This window comes from Thunnus albacares, chromosome 16 (genome assembly GCF_914725855.1).
Source record: "Thunnus albacares chromosome 16, fThuAlb1.1, whole genome shotgun sequence".
Lineage (NCBI taxonomy): Eukaryota > Metazoa > Chordata > Actinopteri > Scombriformes > Scombridae > Thunnus > Thunnus albacares.
Window position 1 is genome coordinate 24380856 of NC_058121.1, and position 15322 is coordinate 24396177.

The 15322-nt window shown below is 42.9% G+C and overlaps 1 protein-coding gene across 1 annotated transcript in view; it reads left to right on the top strand.

Annotated features, from left to right (window-relative positions):
• Positions 1-15322, top strand: part of arid1b (AT rich interactive domain 1B (SWI1-like)) — a 57431-nt gene that overhangs the window by 26935 nt on the left and 15174 nt on the right. The window contains exons 5-12 of the mRNA XM_044376586.1: positions 3280-3514; positions 3607-3690; positions 3978-4133; positions 4694-5084; positions 5746-5949; positions 8356-8510; positions 8594-8703; positions 12903-13043. Coding sequence (XP_044232521.1) covers positions 3280-3514; positions 3607-3690; positions 3978-4133; positions 4694-5084; positions 5746-5949; positions 8356-8510; positions 8594-8703; positions 12903-13043 — 1476 coding nt within the window. The remainder of the gene's footprint in view (positions 1-3279; positions 3515-3606; positions 3691-3977; positions 4134-4693; positions 5085-5745; positions 5950-8355; positions 8511-8593; positions 8704-12902; positions 13044-15322) is intronic.

Genomic DNA, 15322 nt, shown 5'->3' on the forward strand with positions numbered 1-15322 from the left:
TGGAGGCTGATTAAAGGAGTCTGGATGGAGGAAAACTGAGAGCTAAATCAATCCTGAAAGTTTCAGAATGACAGGAGGAGAGGAAAAGGAGGAAACTAAGAAGAAGGAATAAAGAGAGAAAGAGGAGGAGGAGGGATGGAGGAGAAGGAAAGGGGAGGAGGACAAAGGAGGACAAGCAACAAAGGGAAGAAGGGGAATTGAGGACAAGGAAGGGAGGAGGAGATGGAGAATAAAGGAGGGGGGGTATTGAGGAGAAGGAAAGGAGGAGAGGAGGTGAAGCAGAAAGAGGGGGGAGGAGGAAGAGAAAGAAGGCAGGAGGAGTGGAAAAGGAGGATGAAATAGGAAAGGGAATAGCGGAAAGAGGGAAAAGTTGATGAGGGATAGAGGAGAGGAAGAAAGAGGAGAGGAGAAACAAGAGGAGATGAAAGAGGGAAGTCAAGAAAAAGGAGGAACATGACAAGAAAGGAGGTGATATCAGGAGGAAGAGATGAGTGAGAAGGAGAAAGGCAGCAGGAGGGGAGGAAGAGAAGGAGGCGAAGTAGTGGAGGAAGAGGAGGTAAAGGAAGAGGAGGAGGCACCAGGAGAAGAACAGACAGAAAAGAGGAGATGAATGTGAGAAGAGGAGGAGGACAAAGGGCAGGAGGAAGAGCAGAGATGAGGAGGTGAAGGAGGAGAGATGAGGAGGTGAAGGAGGAGAGATGAGGAGGTGAAGGAGGAGAGGAAGAGGAGAGATGAGGAGGTGAAGGAGGAGAGGAAGAGGAGAGATGAGGAGGTTGCAGAGAAACTATAATTAGAACACACCCATGTGTGTGTGTGTGTGTGTGTGTGTGTGTGTGTGTGTGGTAGCAGCGCAGCAGCTGATTGGCCGAGCTGTTGGCAAGGGGCGGAGGGAGGGAGGATGGGTTACTGCGCTGTGATTGGCTGGCCCAAAGCCCAGGGGCAGATGGGAGATTTCAGCGCAATGCTGCTCTCCTTCTTCTTCCTCTTTGACTCACCTCATCTTTTCTTTCCTTCTATCGTTTCTTCTTCTCCCTTCCTCTCTTTCATTCCTCTCCCTCTTTTTCTTTGACTCCCATCCTTCCTCCTTTCCTTTCCTCTTCCTCTTCGACTCTCCTCATCTTTTCTTTCCTGTCCTCATTTCCTTTTATCTTTCCAACTTCATCTTTTGACTCTTCCTCCTTGTTTCGTTTCCTTCCTTCTTCCCTCGTTTTCATTCCTTTCCTCCTTCCTCCTCACCTCTCCGTTGACTCTTACCCTTTCTTTTCTTCCCTCCTTTCTTCTATTTTCTTTTGCTTACCTTTCCTTTCCTTTCCTTCCTTCTCTCCTTCTTCTTTGACTCTCCTCATTTCCTTTTCTCTTTCATTCTGTCCTCTTCTTCTGACTCTTCCTTTTCTTTCCTTTCCTAATTTCTTGTCCGCCTTCCTTTTCTCCTTCTCTTTACCTTCCCCTTTACTTCTGTCTATCTCTCCTTTTTTCTGACTCTCCTCCTCTTCTCTGTTTCTTTCCTTCCTTATCTGACTCTCGTTCTCTTTTCTTTCCTTCTTCCCTTCATTATAACATCAGGTCTTGACTCAGATTCAGACTTTTCCTTCCATATTTAAGTAAAGTTATTTTAGTCTGTACACAACAAACAGAAAGAGAATCATATTTCCTGGAAGCAACGATGTCATTCGGTATAAATTATATGAAAACAGACGTTTCTGCAGTTTCCTTGAAAGAGGAGTTCCATTTAAATCCAATTAAATATGAATTAATTATTAGACTTTATTATTTCTGCGTGTGTGTTGACTTGTTTGTCGCCTGCAGACAGATTTCAGCTGCGTTCGGCCTAAAACACTTTTACAAATTAATTGGAATACGTTAATTGGAAGAGAACCAATTAAACACTGTCTGTACGTTTCATTTTCTCGTTAATTAGAAGCTAATTACTTCCTGAAACCATCCTGAGAAAGTACAGCTGCGTGTTTCCAGGAAATTATTACTATTATTAGAAAGTGTTGTTCTGCTTTGACTCCGTAGCTCAACACTTCGTTATATTTTAATTATTAGTTTATCGCCGCGTGTCCCTCCGCTCGCTGCTTGATAACTCCTCCATGTTTAATTGTTTAATTGGTTTGGCGAAGAGGCGGGCGGGGGAGGAGCGAGGATGATTCGCTTTCCGTGGAGGAAACACGAAGAGCGTCTGTGCTTCTGTACGTCGTACTGTGAAACACGGCGATTATCACCGTGTATCACACAAGCTGCACGAGAGCCGAGAGAGGTGGGAAGAGTTCTGAAGTCGTTCTTTTGTTTCAGAGCTGAAACTGAACCGATCAGCTTCTTTTCCTTCTTTCTTTCTGTCTTTTTATTATTTTTCTTTCTTTCCATCTTTGTTTTTTTGTCTTTCTCTTTCACTTGCAGATGAGACACTTTATGTAGCTGATGTCCTTTGTCTGTGTAGCTTTTGTAGTGTTCAATAAAGGCCTTTGTAAAATCAAAAATCTGTCTTTCCATTGTTCCTTCTTTCTTTCTCGCTGTCCGTCTGTTTTTCTTTCTTTCTTTCCATCTTTCTGTCTTTTTTCTTTCTGCCTTTCTTTGTCTTTCCTTCTTTTTCTATTGTCTTTCTTTTTTTAGCTCTCCATCTGTTTCTTTCTGTCTTTCTAACAGGGCTGCAACTAACAGTTATTGTGATTATCGATGAATCTGCTGATTGTTTTCTCAATTAATCGTTTTAATTCTCTTTCAATTAAAAAAAAAAAAACCCTACATCCTCAATTTGTTTGTTTGACCGACCAACAGTCCACAAGCTAAAGAGATCAATTTTCCGTCCGTTGATTAATGTGCGGCTCGATACCCGAACACGAACAACCCTTCAGTCGTGACAGAAGCTGGATTTGAAAGTTCTCCCTCACAGCTGATTTCTCCGTTAGCCGCTGATGTTTTTTTTCTGCATCGAATCCGACACTGAATCGCTGGAAAGTGCAGAATCAGCCGCAGCAGCAGCAGAGTTTCCACTCGGTTCTGTTGGGTTTTGGTTGGACTGTTTTCACCTCCTCGGCTCATTAAGGAGCTGCAGAACGAGGCGTTTATGATCCATCGCTGAAGTCTGGTCGGTGATCCTCCTGTTAGTCCGTTACGCCGTGATGTCGCGTTAAAGGATGACTCAGAAATCCCACCGCCCCGAACCCGAACCCGCCGGATCAGACCGGATATATGTTAGGAAAGAGTTTAAACACAGTTCCATGACGCAGTAAATAAAATAAAACAAGCAGGTGTTGACGTGTCTCTTCTCTCTCTCAGGATCTGTCCGGCTCGATCGATGACTTGCCGACCGGCACCGAGGCGGCAGTGAGTTCAGGAGCGTTGGGTTCTGCCGGCGCTCAGGGCGACCAGGGAACCCCAACCCGCTCTCCCTTCTCCCCCCATGTCTCCCCCCGACTGCCCCCGCCCGCCAGAACCGGACCCTCCCCCTCCCCCTCGCCATCACCCGCCGGGTCGCGATCCGGACCGCTCTCCCCTGCTGCCAGCGGACCAGGTAGACCAGGTTATAAACCTGCGTTCAGGTTCTTTTATTAATCCGTTCAGTCTCACGGCTCATCGTATTAACACTCTCTCCGTCTGTCTCAGGCTCTCAGCTGACCCCTCAGGTCTCTGGTCCAGGATCAGATGTTGGTCCTCATTCTTCCCAGTCTGCCATGACTCAGGACAGAGGTAACACCTGGGTTTGAACATTTTGAATGACCTGCCAGAGGAGATCAGGGAAACGAACACATGATCTTCTTTTAAGTCACTTTTATAGACGTTCCTTTTAGTTTACTATTGAATTTATTATCTTTCATCGTATTTTATCTGTTTATTATAGTATTTTATTCATTGTTAGAAGTTAAAATTCGGGGCCGAGGATGTATCAAGTAAACGAGGATCCTCACAAGTATAGAAAGATAAACGTGTGTTTATCCGTCTTTCACCTCCTCTTTTATCTGTTGCTGTTTTCTCAGGTTTCCCTCCCTCCATGCAGCGTAGCACCCCAGGGCCCCAGTTTGGCCCCCAGCAGTCAGCACCACCCATGTCCCCTCACCCAGCGCCTGGGGGCCCCATGCATCACGGCTCCTACCAGCAGGGAGGCCCCTCCTACAGCCAGTATGGACCCCCAGGTACACACTGTGACCTGGAGGGAAAAACTGTTGTAAACATGACAGCCGACTGACGAATCAGCTGATAAATGACAAGAAGTTGAAGTTCAGAAAAGCCAAAGATATGTTTTGAAACTGTGTTATTCAAAATACAATCATCCAAATGTAAGAACTGCAACAGCTGCACACGGTTGAGGAGATGTTTGATAGAGAAAAACTCACAATAATCAGAGTTTATTGAGAAATGGGACAAATGGACTTCTGATGAAACCCTTTACAAAGACACTACCAGAACCTTTGTATGAACACTGAGATATATTGATCTATATTAAATATAGAGATATATTAATTTATATTAAATTAAAATCATTACTGGATTTTCTAAACTTTCAAATATCAATATCAGCCTGAAAAATGGTGTCAGTCTGTAGTTAAAAACGTCAGAACAGTGAAATAAAATGAGGATTTTATCAGTTTGTTTTCATTCTAACTTTATTAAAAGTATGTCAAGCTGACTGTCGTTACAGTTAAATCCTGAAACTATCTGATGTGTCCTCCATCTTGTTATCGTCTCTCCTCAGGTAACTTTCCCCGGCCCCCCCACTACGGTGGGGCCCCCAGTGCCAACTACAGCGGCCCCGGCCCGGGACCCGGTCTGGCTAATAGCCTGGGGTTGAACGCCAGCAGTCCCATGCACGGTCAGGGCCCCTCTACTCCGGCAGGTCGCGGACCCGGGCCCGGTGCGGGGGCCCGGCCTTACCCTGCCGGAGGCAGCGCCATGGCCCCCACCTCCCCCGGCATGCCACAGCCCGCTGGGCAGGGCATGGGGCCCCCGGGGCCCAACGGCAGCCGCAAACCACCTGAGGTCGGCCCCAACGCCGGGCCGAGTGCCAACTCTTCCTCCACCGCCGTTGCTGCCGCCGCCGCTGCCGCCGCTGCTGCTGCTGCTGCTGCTGCTGCTGCTCAGGGCAGGTGAGTCAAAGAGAGACGGAAAGTCCAGAACATCCAGAAAAATGTAGGAACTTCAGAGTCAGTTTAAATATTCACAACATATCAAGAAAAATAAATGTGGTCGTGTAAAAAATGATTTCGCTATGATAAATGACTGTACAGTGTTTTTACATTTCAGTCTGTTTTAGAGGTTTTAGATTGATTTCCTTACCTCAGGGCAGACGTTGGTTTATTTAAAATCTATGAAAATCTCCTTGCAAAGACTTGAGACTTGCTTCAGAGATAATCCAACCTTTTATCAGAGAGCAGAGACTGTTCTGAGAACTCTTCAAGGATGATCTGAGAGATGACAAAGAACCAAATTTATATTTTCATTTTCAAAATGTCGACATATGAATCTTGTGCATCTTCTAGGTTTTATTTATCAGCAGCTGACTGTTAGAGCTCATTATTTGTATTGTTTTCAGGATTTGTACTAAATTGAAGGCATCAGAAGACGTCAGATTGTTTCTAGTTTGGTTGTTGAAGAAGTCATAATGTGGCCTGATAGTATTAATAACAGGGTTTGATAGCTTTTTATCAATCCCTTTATCAAATCTATTGAGGTTTAACTGAATTTCAACACTTTGAACCAAATCATAGTTTTTGTTGCTTCTTTACTTCCCTCCATCCCCTCCTCCAGGCCTCCCTTTGCTCATTCCCCCGTCTACCACAACCAGTCCTGGCCGGGGGGTCGACCTGCCCTCTCTCCTACCCCTCACCCCTCTCAACCTCCTCACCCTCGCCACCATCATCCTCCTCCTCCTCCTCTTCCTCCTCATCACCCTCAGCAGGGCTCCAATTCTCAGCCCCAACCCGCCGTGCAGACCCCCCCTGAGCATTATGGGTAGGTTTGGTGTCGGATTGTCGGAGCCTGACGGATACAGAAAACGCGAGCCAGGTTTCCATCTAAATTTAGCAGAAATTTTAACCAAATTTTGAAGAATATTGGCAAAAAGAAAATTCAAATTGTTGTGTGGATATTAGGAGATAAACAGCTGGTGGGGCTAGTTCTCCGGTTGGTGCTTTTAAACCGTTGCAGAAGAAGAGGATACAACGAGATGATGTCATTTAAAGAGCGTCAGTTGAAGCCCAGCCATGGAAAACTCGTCAGGAATATTATCGCTCCACAGAGATGTTTTTGTCAGTGATGTTTTAAGTCACATGCTAGTTTGTTTACATTTGCTTTTTATCCACACAACTACTTTTATATCTCAGACAACAGGAAACACTTTTTTTGTGATGTTTGGATATTTTTCAATCGTTTTTTTGTTCCTTCAGTTGTTTTTTTTTTACACCCAAATTGAAAATCTGAATAAAAACAGGCAGGTAGAAACACACTTGCAGCCAGTCATGACAATTCAGTAAAGTCCAGAATTTTTTCTGAAGTGGCGCCTCATTTACCATCTTTGTTATTTGTAGTGTGTTGTCATTTCAGCCAGAGCTGCAACAATTAGTCGATTAATTGATTAGCTATTTTAATCCATCGATCATTTAAAGGACCAGTGTGTAGGATTTAATGGCATCTAGCGACTCTCCTCGCCTCACCCTCCGCATCCAAACATGTAGGAGAAAGGTCCTCTCTAGAGCCAGTGTTTGGTTTGTCTACTCTGGGCTACTGTAGAAACATGGCGGGCTCTATGGAAGAGGACCAGCTCCCTATGTAGATATAAAGGGCTCATTTTATACACTAATTAAAACATACTTATGAATATTATCTTCCATTTCTGACAAGTCTGTTCTGCTAGATACCACTAAATTCTACACACTGCACCTTTTAAGTAATTTTTCAATCAAAAATGTCAAACATTTGACAATTTCAGGTTTTCAAATGTGAGAATTTGCTGCTTTTTATGGTTCTTCCACTATAGTAAATTCTATCTTTATGTTTTGGACTCTTGGTCAGACAAACAAGACATTTCAAAACGTTACTTTGGGCTTTAGGTTTGGGTTTTCTTATTTTTTTTAGACAAAGCCTGTTTTGAGGTCATGCGTCAGAACGTTTTCAGTACTAACTATAAGAAACTATGAAACATATGCGTACTGTTTCACTACGATCCACAAAACTATTCACAGGTGACCTGAGCTGATGTATTTGACGGTATAAATGATACCACATGACTGTTATCGGTCAACTGATTATCATCAACTATTTGGCCCGTTTGGTTTATTCTCAATGAAAGCTGGATTCCTGGTAGCGCTGTGTGACGAGTATGTGTCAGGCTCTGGATAGACACAAAGAAAAGTGTTTGGGATGTTTTACTAACCAGACCACTTCCTGTCCTCTGACTGGTACTGCATGGCTTCAGAGGGGCTGCTGATGATGTGTTTCCTGCATCAGGAAATAAAACTTTTATTTTATCCACAGACGCTAAAGCTTAATTGATACTCAGTCAGAGTAAAACTGAACAGAAACTCTGAACAGTTGTGTCTTGACAAAGCAGAGACATAAACAAACATACAAATTTACACCTATAAGCCATTTTCTACTGCAGGAAATAAACAGTCCTTATCCTCGTTCTTCCCATAACCTTAATTATTAAGAACTCTGTGAGTTTTCAAGTGTAACAGTGACGTCTGTCCCGAAGCTTGGCAGCTATTGGTATGGTTTGTAAAATACAATGGAAAAGGAAGGCCGAATGAACCTCCTTTGCCCTTTGTTGTGATATTGTGACGTTACATCTGCTGGACCAGTCACAGTTGACAGCACTGCACTTCCCTTGAAAGTACCTGAACTTGGATTTACTGTAGTATCAGAGATCAACTTTAGCTCCAGGAAGTCCCAAAGACGTCACCAGAGCGGATAGAGAACAGTGAAAACGAAAGCAGAACCAGTGACAATAGATAAACCTCACGTCAAGTTTCATAACAAAATTCTGCCTACGTGACATTTTCCATGAGTCTTATTGAAAATGCATAATTTCTGTTGAGATATGGGAATGAAATTAAGCTGAACTGATCAACGGCTGATCACAAAAACAAAATGATGCAGCTAAATCATAAAATGTAAGCATCACTCAGCTGGCAACCTGAGACGACCATAACAGATCAAATAAACTCTTCAGTTCTTTCTTTTTCTCTCTCTTTGTTTCTCGGCCGTCATCCAGCAGCACCTTTTGTCTCCTCTAACTGCACGGAGTCCCGGAGACGGACGCTTTATTCCTCATCTTCTTCCACAGCGTAACCTTCTGCATGCGAGCCTCCGCCTCGTCAATTTGATAATTAAACCTCCTTTTTCTTCTGTGGTGTTCAGGCAGGGCAGCTTCCCAGGCATGGCACCAATGGGAGGGATGGGCCCCGGAGGCCCAGGAGGTCCAGGAGGTCCTGGAGGTCCCTTCAGCCAGCAACCAGGCAGCAACTCTGGGAGGATGACGCCACAGGGACACCCCTACAATGCCCCGTCCTCAGGTAAGATTGTAGAGCCCACTGCCTGTCAAAATGATTTGATAGATGTTCCCCTTTCATAAACAAACTCATAATTTATCTTTCAGGCCCCATGATGATGCCAGCGGACGGGATGGGCGCTCATCCAGATGCCAAGCAGAGGATGGAGCTCAGCAAAGAGGGCGTCGGTCCTGCCACTGAACCACCCAAACCCAAGGTGCGTCCTTTGGCTTTTTTTTTTTTTTTTTAACCTATCGCAGCGGCTGTTCGCTCTCACTGTGCAGATTTTTGCTCTTCTAGCATGCTCTAACGGATGCATGTGTGCTGAGGCGAATGCAAGAATGCATCTTAACAGCACTGAGACAAGTTTTTGGGAGATTTTTTTGGTTTTGACTTTGACCATTTTCATGCCAAAAACAGCTCAGTATTTTCCCCACAATTTGATTTGACATTTCAGATGATCATGTAGAAATATTTTTGTATTCTTGTGAGGAATCGAATCAGAATCTATCAATCAACGTGCAACACAGTCACAGCAACTTAAGAGCAGAAATCCAGCCACTTCCTTGACCTCTTCTTGGAGGATCTTCTTGTTTCCTGGCCTGATGGGACATTTAGTCCCACCCGTATATTCTGGATCTGCCACGTCGAACTAGGGTGTCCTCCTTGTTCCCAACCTGAATGGGGCAATCTTAAGTCTTAGACTTAAAGGTTCTGATCCACATCCCAGCTGCTTTAAATGCTGTCAATCACGCTGGACCACGCTGGAGGTCACAGGTCTATGGAGTCAACCCACAGGTACTCCCTTAAGACACTGGGGGGGAAATTTTCACAAGCCTTATTCAAGTTCACAAAATTCATGTAGACTAAATGTGCAATCTCCCATGACTCCTTCAGTATCCTTACAGGATTTAAGAGCTGGTCCATTTCCTAAGACAAAGTCTGCATTTCTCCTCCCGAATCTGAAGTTTACCAATCGACTGGAGCCTCTTTTGTGGCACCATGGCTTTCCCTGTGCAGTGGTATACCCCAACGGTTGGACCAGATCCTCCTGTACTTTTTTTTTTTTTTTTTAATGGGAAACACTAAGCTTGCCCAGTGTGAGCTGGGATAGGTTCCAGACCCCTGCAATCCTGCACAGGATAAGCAGGAATAGAAAATGGATGGATGGGAACCATCAACCCCATCTGCCAGTGTATAAGCACTGTCCCTTACCTCCATGCAACATGGAAGAGGTGTGTCAAGAGAGCCCAACAATATCCAGAGAATTCAGTTTCTGAGGGTGAATCTCACCCAACTTTGGCGCAAAATGTACCTCCTGCACAGACGGCACATCAATCAGATTCAGGACATTTTCAGGAGTGTGGAGGTCAGCAGTTATCTGCCTAAAGATCACTTGGGCAAGATCCAAGGTAGGCATCTATCGTAGCGTTGTCAGAACCTCTTTCCAACCAAAAGTCCCTCTCCATGGCCTCCTAGAACTCCTCTCACACCTGCATTTTTCTTTCTGTAAATGCAGAAGCCTCCTTTGACATCCTCCTCTACATTGGTGTCAATCAGCATTTGTTTTTGGCACTAATGGACCTCTGGTGACAATTCAAAGCAGATGCGTCCACAACGGAGGATTCAAGCAAGGCCTTCCCCAGGGGAGGTAGTTAAAGACCTCATGGACAAGGGCCTCAGTTAAACTCAGGTCTGTCCTGCAGCCTCCCCCATCACCTGATCTGTCTTAGCATCAGGTGGTTATCAAATCACAACTTATATGTCCAAAGATAGAGTGATAACCCAACTTCACTCCGACCTTTGTGGTTGCCAAGAGCACCACCTTTACATGCGGTCCGACTGACAATGCATCGGACCCCTGCACTTTGCCTTGTAGGTGTTTGACCCACATGACTGAAATCTGAATGAATTCATCGTTAATAAATGCATTGTGTGCATCGTTAATAAATTAACACATGAACGCCACACTTCAATGGTGATGGCAAGAATAGCGTGCATGGCGGTATCTTTATTAAAGTGAATTAGTGATGAATCACCCTCATGCATGAATCATACATTAACAATAGCCTAATTTTACACATTTGATCCATGATGATGAAGATACAGGAAAAATAGAAATTCAAGGCAAAAATAGAGAGACCCCCCCAAAACTCCACAGATCTTGTTTTCAGGGGGGTTCATGTCTTATAAAGAGGAGCCAAGCTCACCCTCCATCCCCCGTAGTTCGCACCCAGCCCACACTTTCTGTGACGAGGGAAGCCAGCAGGTTAATGGCAGAAAGAGACGTCGGCATGACCGTAAACAAGACTCAAAGAGAGATTCTGAGAATTACAAAAACAGCTTCTGTCAGACTTTGTAAGCAACTCGTAGAAGAAAACTGTAACTCAGGTTGACATGTGAACTTTTTATTGTTCCCACCAGGAGAGGTTTCACGAAGAAAATGATTCCCCAGTGCTTTTTTTTTTTTTTTTTTGTATCTTCCCAGTTGATTCTCTTCATTATAGTCGACAGTATTGATCAAGGTGTTTCCAGCAGCCTGGTGTTCGTTACACCTGTCATTACTGCGTTTGGATTTGGCTGGTTTGGAAGTGTTGCATGAAACCAAAAATAACCAGTTTCTGCCATAAAGACTCAGTTCCTCCAACGCTGCTTTCTGTTTGGATTTTTCTTCTTCTTCCCCTGCTTGTTTCTTGTTTTTCTTGTTCAGTTCACACTCAGCTCAGCAGACTTCTCCTCCTCGCTGCCTTCTTTTGACTTGCCTCTCCTCATTATCCAATAGTGAAGAGTCGGCCTTGATCACAGATCCGTGTGGCGTTCAGGGTTACGCGAAACGACTCGACTTTGTCTCTGCTTTGACTCGAGTTCACTGGATGAGAACCGGCTGCTTTGTGTCTGTAGTTTATCGCCGAGTTGCTGCTCATTTCTCCAACTTTCTGTTTTGTGCTGAGGCAGTTTGCTCATGGTTTCATACTCCATAAGTTAGGTGTGTGTGTGTGTTTTTTTGTGTGTGTGTGTGTTTTTTTTTTTCGTGTCAGCTGTCAGAATAGATGTGAAACAAGAGGAAATGTGAGCAGTACAAAAGTTCAGCTAGCTGTTAAAGTTCACAACAATTTCACAACAGTTTCACTTTGACTTTAATTTAATTCTGAACTACTAAAGGGATTTAAAACACTCATTTGAACTGTGGCAATAACTCTCATTTAGTCTCACATTTATTATAAGAAAGAGGCCTTTATACGTTAAAGGTTTTCTAAACTGATCAAGGTGAAATGTAAATTCAGTCACTTTAAGGGATTAAAAATGTTTTTTTTAGATCATTAACAGTCCTAAATGTTGCTTAAGCTCCTCACTCTGCTCTTATATTAACGACTAAAGGCTGTAATAAATTAATTTAAGGTTTATTTAAACAGTCTGTCCGCTTTCAAATTAAAGTTTGAGACGTTAAATACAGAGATTAATATTATAACATTATTTATAACAGTAAAGCATTTTCAGGCTTATTAGGGGAAGTTTGTTTGCCAGTGATTGTTTTTAATCTGTTTTTATAACAAAGGCGTGACGTCCATTGTCCAAAATACGCAATTACATTTAAGAAGAGGTTTATCCAACATTAAGATCAACTAATTGCTCAAAGTATCTATATGATAACACCACACAATTAAACACATACCGTGAAAATAAAAAAAAAAGAAATGTTGCTGTAATCTATAATTTTTAAAACAAGTTTAAAGGTGTGAGGAGGTTTTTTCTGAGACTTGACACCTGCAGCCATGACTGCTGAATGGATTATATGTTTGCATTGTAATCTAAAGTGCCGAAACAACACAACAAAACAGTGCAGCGACGAGACAAAATAGTGCAAAGACAAAACAAAACAGTGCAAATACAAGAAAAAAACAGTGCGGAGACAAAATGGTGCAAAAACAAGACAAAAACGGCGCCATCAGTTTAAGTATGTAGGATGTCAATATTGTGAAACATGTCAGAATCATCTCTCGTGGTCGGTTTTATTTTATTTGAACAGTAAACTGCTATTAAAAGTTCTTCAGCGAGTTATTAAGATGTTCAGACCAGAAACAGCAGCTGTTAAGTCGTCGTTAACCAGCCTCAGTCAGACGTCGTGAACCTGCTTGCCGGTGGTTGCTTCCTGTCTGCTGTGTGATGTCACGAGGCTGTCAGCTGACCTACGGCGCTCCCAGCTGCTAAACGCTAACGCCGCTCTCCTGAGCTTCTGCTTGTTCGCTCTGTGAATGTCCAGCTGTGTGTTTGCTCTGCGAAAACATGAAAACTTGAAAAAGAAGAATTATTTTTCTTACTACCTGGTCGCCATGACTACTCCCCCTCACCACTGGATTATTTCTGTGTGTGTGTGTGTGTGTGTGTGTGTGTGTATGTGTGTGTTTTGTATCACAGGACAGCTACAGGTCTCAGTGTGTGTCCCAGCCCCCCACCCCCTCCCCCATGTCCCCCAGCTCAGCTAGTCTGTCCTCCTGTCACGGGGAGGACAGTGATAGCATTAGCAGCCCTGCCTGGCCCAAGACACCGACCAGCCCCGTAAGTGCCGCAAAAGCACAACATCCATTTTTCTTTTTTTTTTTTTTTTTTTGGTGTATCTTTCAGGGTTCTACGGTGTGTAAATATGACTTTTATGCTACGTTTTTTTGACAGTTTTTGCCAAATTTCGGTCACCGTAGAGCCCTGTGTTTTACTGCTGCTGTGTGAAAACCTCGTAATTCCAGATTCCTTTGTTTGCAGCCTCAGTTCTAGTTTACATGGTTTGTTTTGGTTATTTAATGCACCTGAAGCCAGTGATCTCTCTCAAAACCCTTCAGGTGATGTTCAATCTGATCAATTTGATATTCTCTATTTTACAAGATGTGATTTTTTTTGGAGATGCAAGGTTTTCATCGGACTAAGCAGCAATGTGCTTGCATCTGGTCTTTATTTTCTGTTTCCTTTTTTGTAAATATCAGAGTCCAAAAGCTGCTGTGTGATTGTAAATGTTTTGCATCTACTGTACATGTGATTGTTTACATGTTAACTGTGAGACTTTCTCATCAAAAGGCAGCGAAATCTTTAAAAACTAGACTTTTTTTTAGGTTTTAATCTGCTGTTAGATGAAAGGAACAAAGGTTATCAGCATCAGGAAAAGTGAATAAAACTGTAAATGGTGTATTTGAGGTTTTGAAGGACGGTTCACAATTTTTCCAGGTGTGTCTTAAACCAGCAGTCAGGTGTCCATATGAACAGTGAAAGAGGTTTTCCTCGCTGTAATCATTCCTCCTGTTCATACTGACCATTAAAAGATCCTTCAAATGTGCTTTCAGAGTAAGTGATGGAGGCCAAAATCCACAGTGTGTCCACACAATCATTTAAAAGTTGATGTGAAGCTTATATGAGGCTTCAGCAGTCTGAGTTAGTCATATCAAGTGGATATCTGACACATTTACAGTCTTTTTAGCATCAAATTCCCTCTTTGTGTTTCCTCGGACAGTGTTTCCCTGTTGAGCTGCAGGTGGAAGTATAGAAACAAAAAGAGGGACTTTGACACTAAAAAGAATGTAACGTTGAAAGATATCTACTTGATTTGACTCATTTGGATGCTGGAGTTTCATATTAGCTTCAACAGGAGGAATGATTACAGCAAGAAAAACATGTTTCACTGTTCATTTGGGCTCCTGACTGTTGTTTTAAGACAGACATGAAAAACTGAATGCATCCTTTTAAGGTTTTTGAGGTTGTAAATGTCCAAAATAACTTTCTCATGACAGACTTGGAGTTTGATATGGTCCCCGTCTGTGCAGAAGAAAAACATTCAGAAATGTTAAAGATTATTTCCTTTATTGATTTATCTGTCAATTACTTTTTTTCAGTTAGACGTTTGACGTATAAAATGTCAGAAAAATACTGATCACTGTTTCCTAAAGCCCAAGATGCAACCTAAAATTTCTTGTTTTGTTCCGACCAACAGTCCACAACCCAAAGATATTCAGTTTACTGTCAAAGAAGACTGAAGAAACCAGAAAATATTCACACTGGGCACAAACACACCAGAGCTTGTGTCAGTCTCATTCATTCATCTGTGTTAAATTAACGTTGGCAGCAAAGAAAATCAACTTGACAAACATTGTCACTCAGATTGAAGCTTGATGACAACAGCGAAGCTACTCTGAGCTCTCCGACTGGTGAAGGGAAGGTCGCGTTCGAGAGTCAAAACAGGAAGAAGCCGTCACTTATGTGGGTTGTATATAATCATTGTTTTGCAGGAGAAAATTGATGTTAAGGCCTCTGCTTGGTTCTGTCCGCGGCTGATGATTGGCTCCTGGTCTGCGTGCGCCCAACATTTCTTATCAGTATTCTTTTGTCCAGAAAACACAATCTTCATATTTTAAACTGCTTCCTGAAGGGTAACAATTTAGAGGAAATATTTACAACATGTCTGCTGTTTTTAAATTGTGGTTACAGAGTCTCATTTTTCAAATCCTACATTTAAAAATAAAGACACTGTAGTAAGTTTTTTTTTTTTTTAAATTAAATGTACAGGAGTCTGTGGATTTTTTCCAGGGTGACTTTCCAGTTTACTTGTTATAAATTTGTCCACAATGCAAATCATACTTTCAGAGTTAAGTGGCTGTGAAAGCGTGAGTACGGCTGCAGCAGATAAGGTGTGCAGAGACTGGACTTAACAATATAATGCACCACCACCACCACCACCCACTACGACCTTGTTAATAATCATAAAGCAGAATTATCACCTTTCTGACAGCGTCAACAAAAACTGTATAAACTTCGTAAAAGTTGAATTTATGGCAGAGCTGTTGTGTTGGATCGCA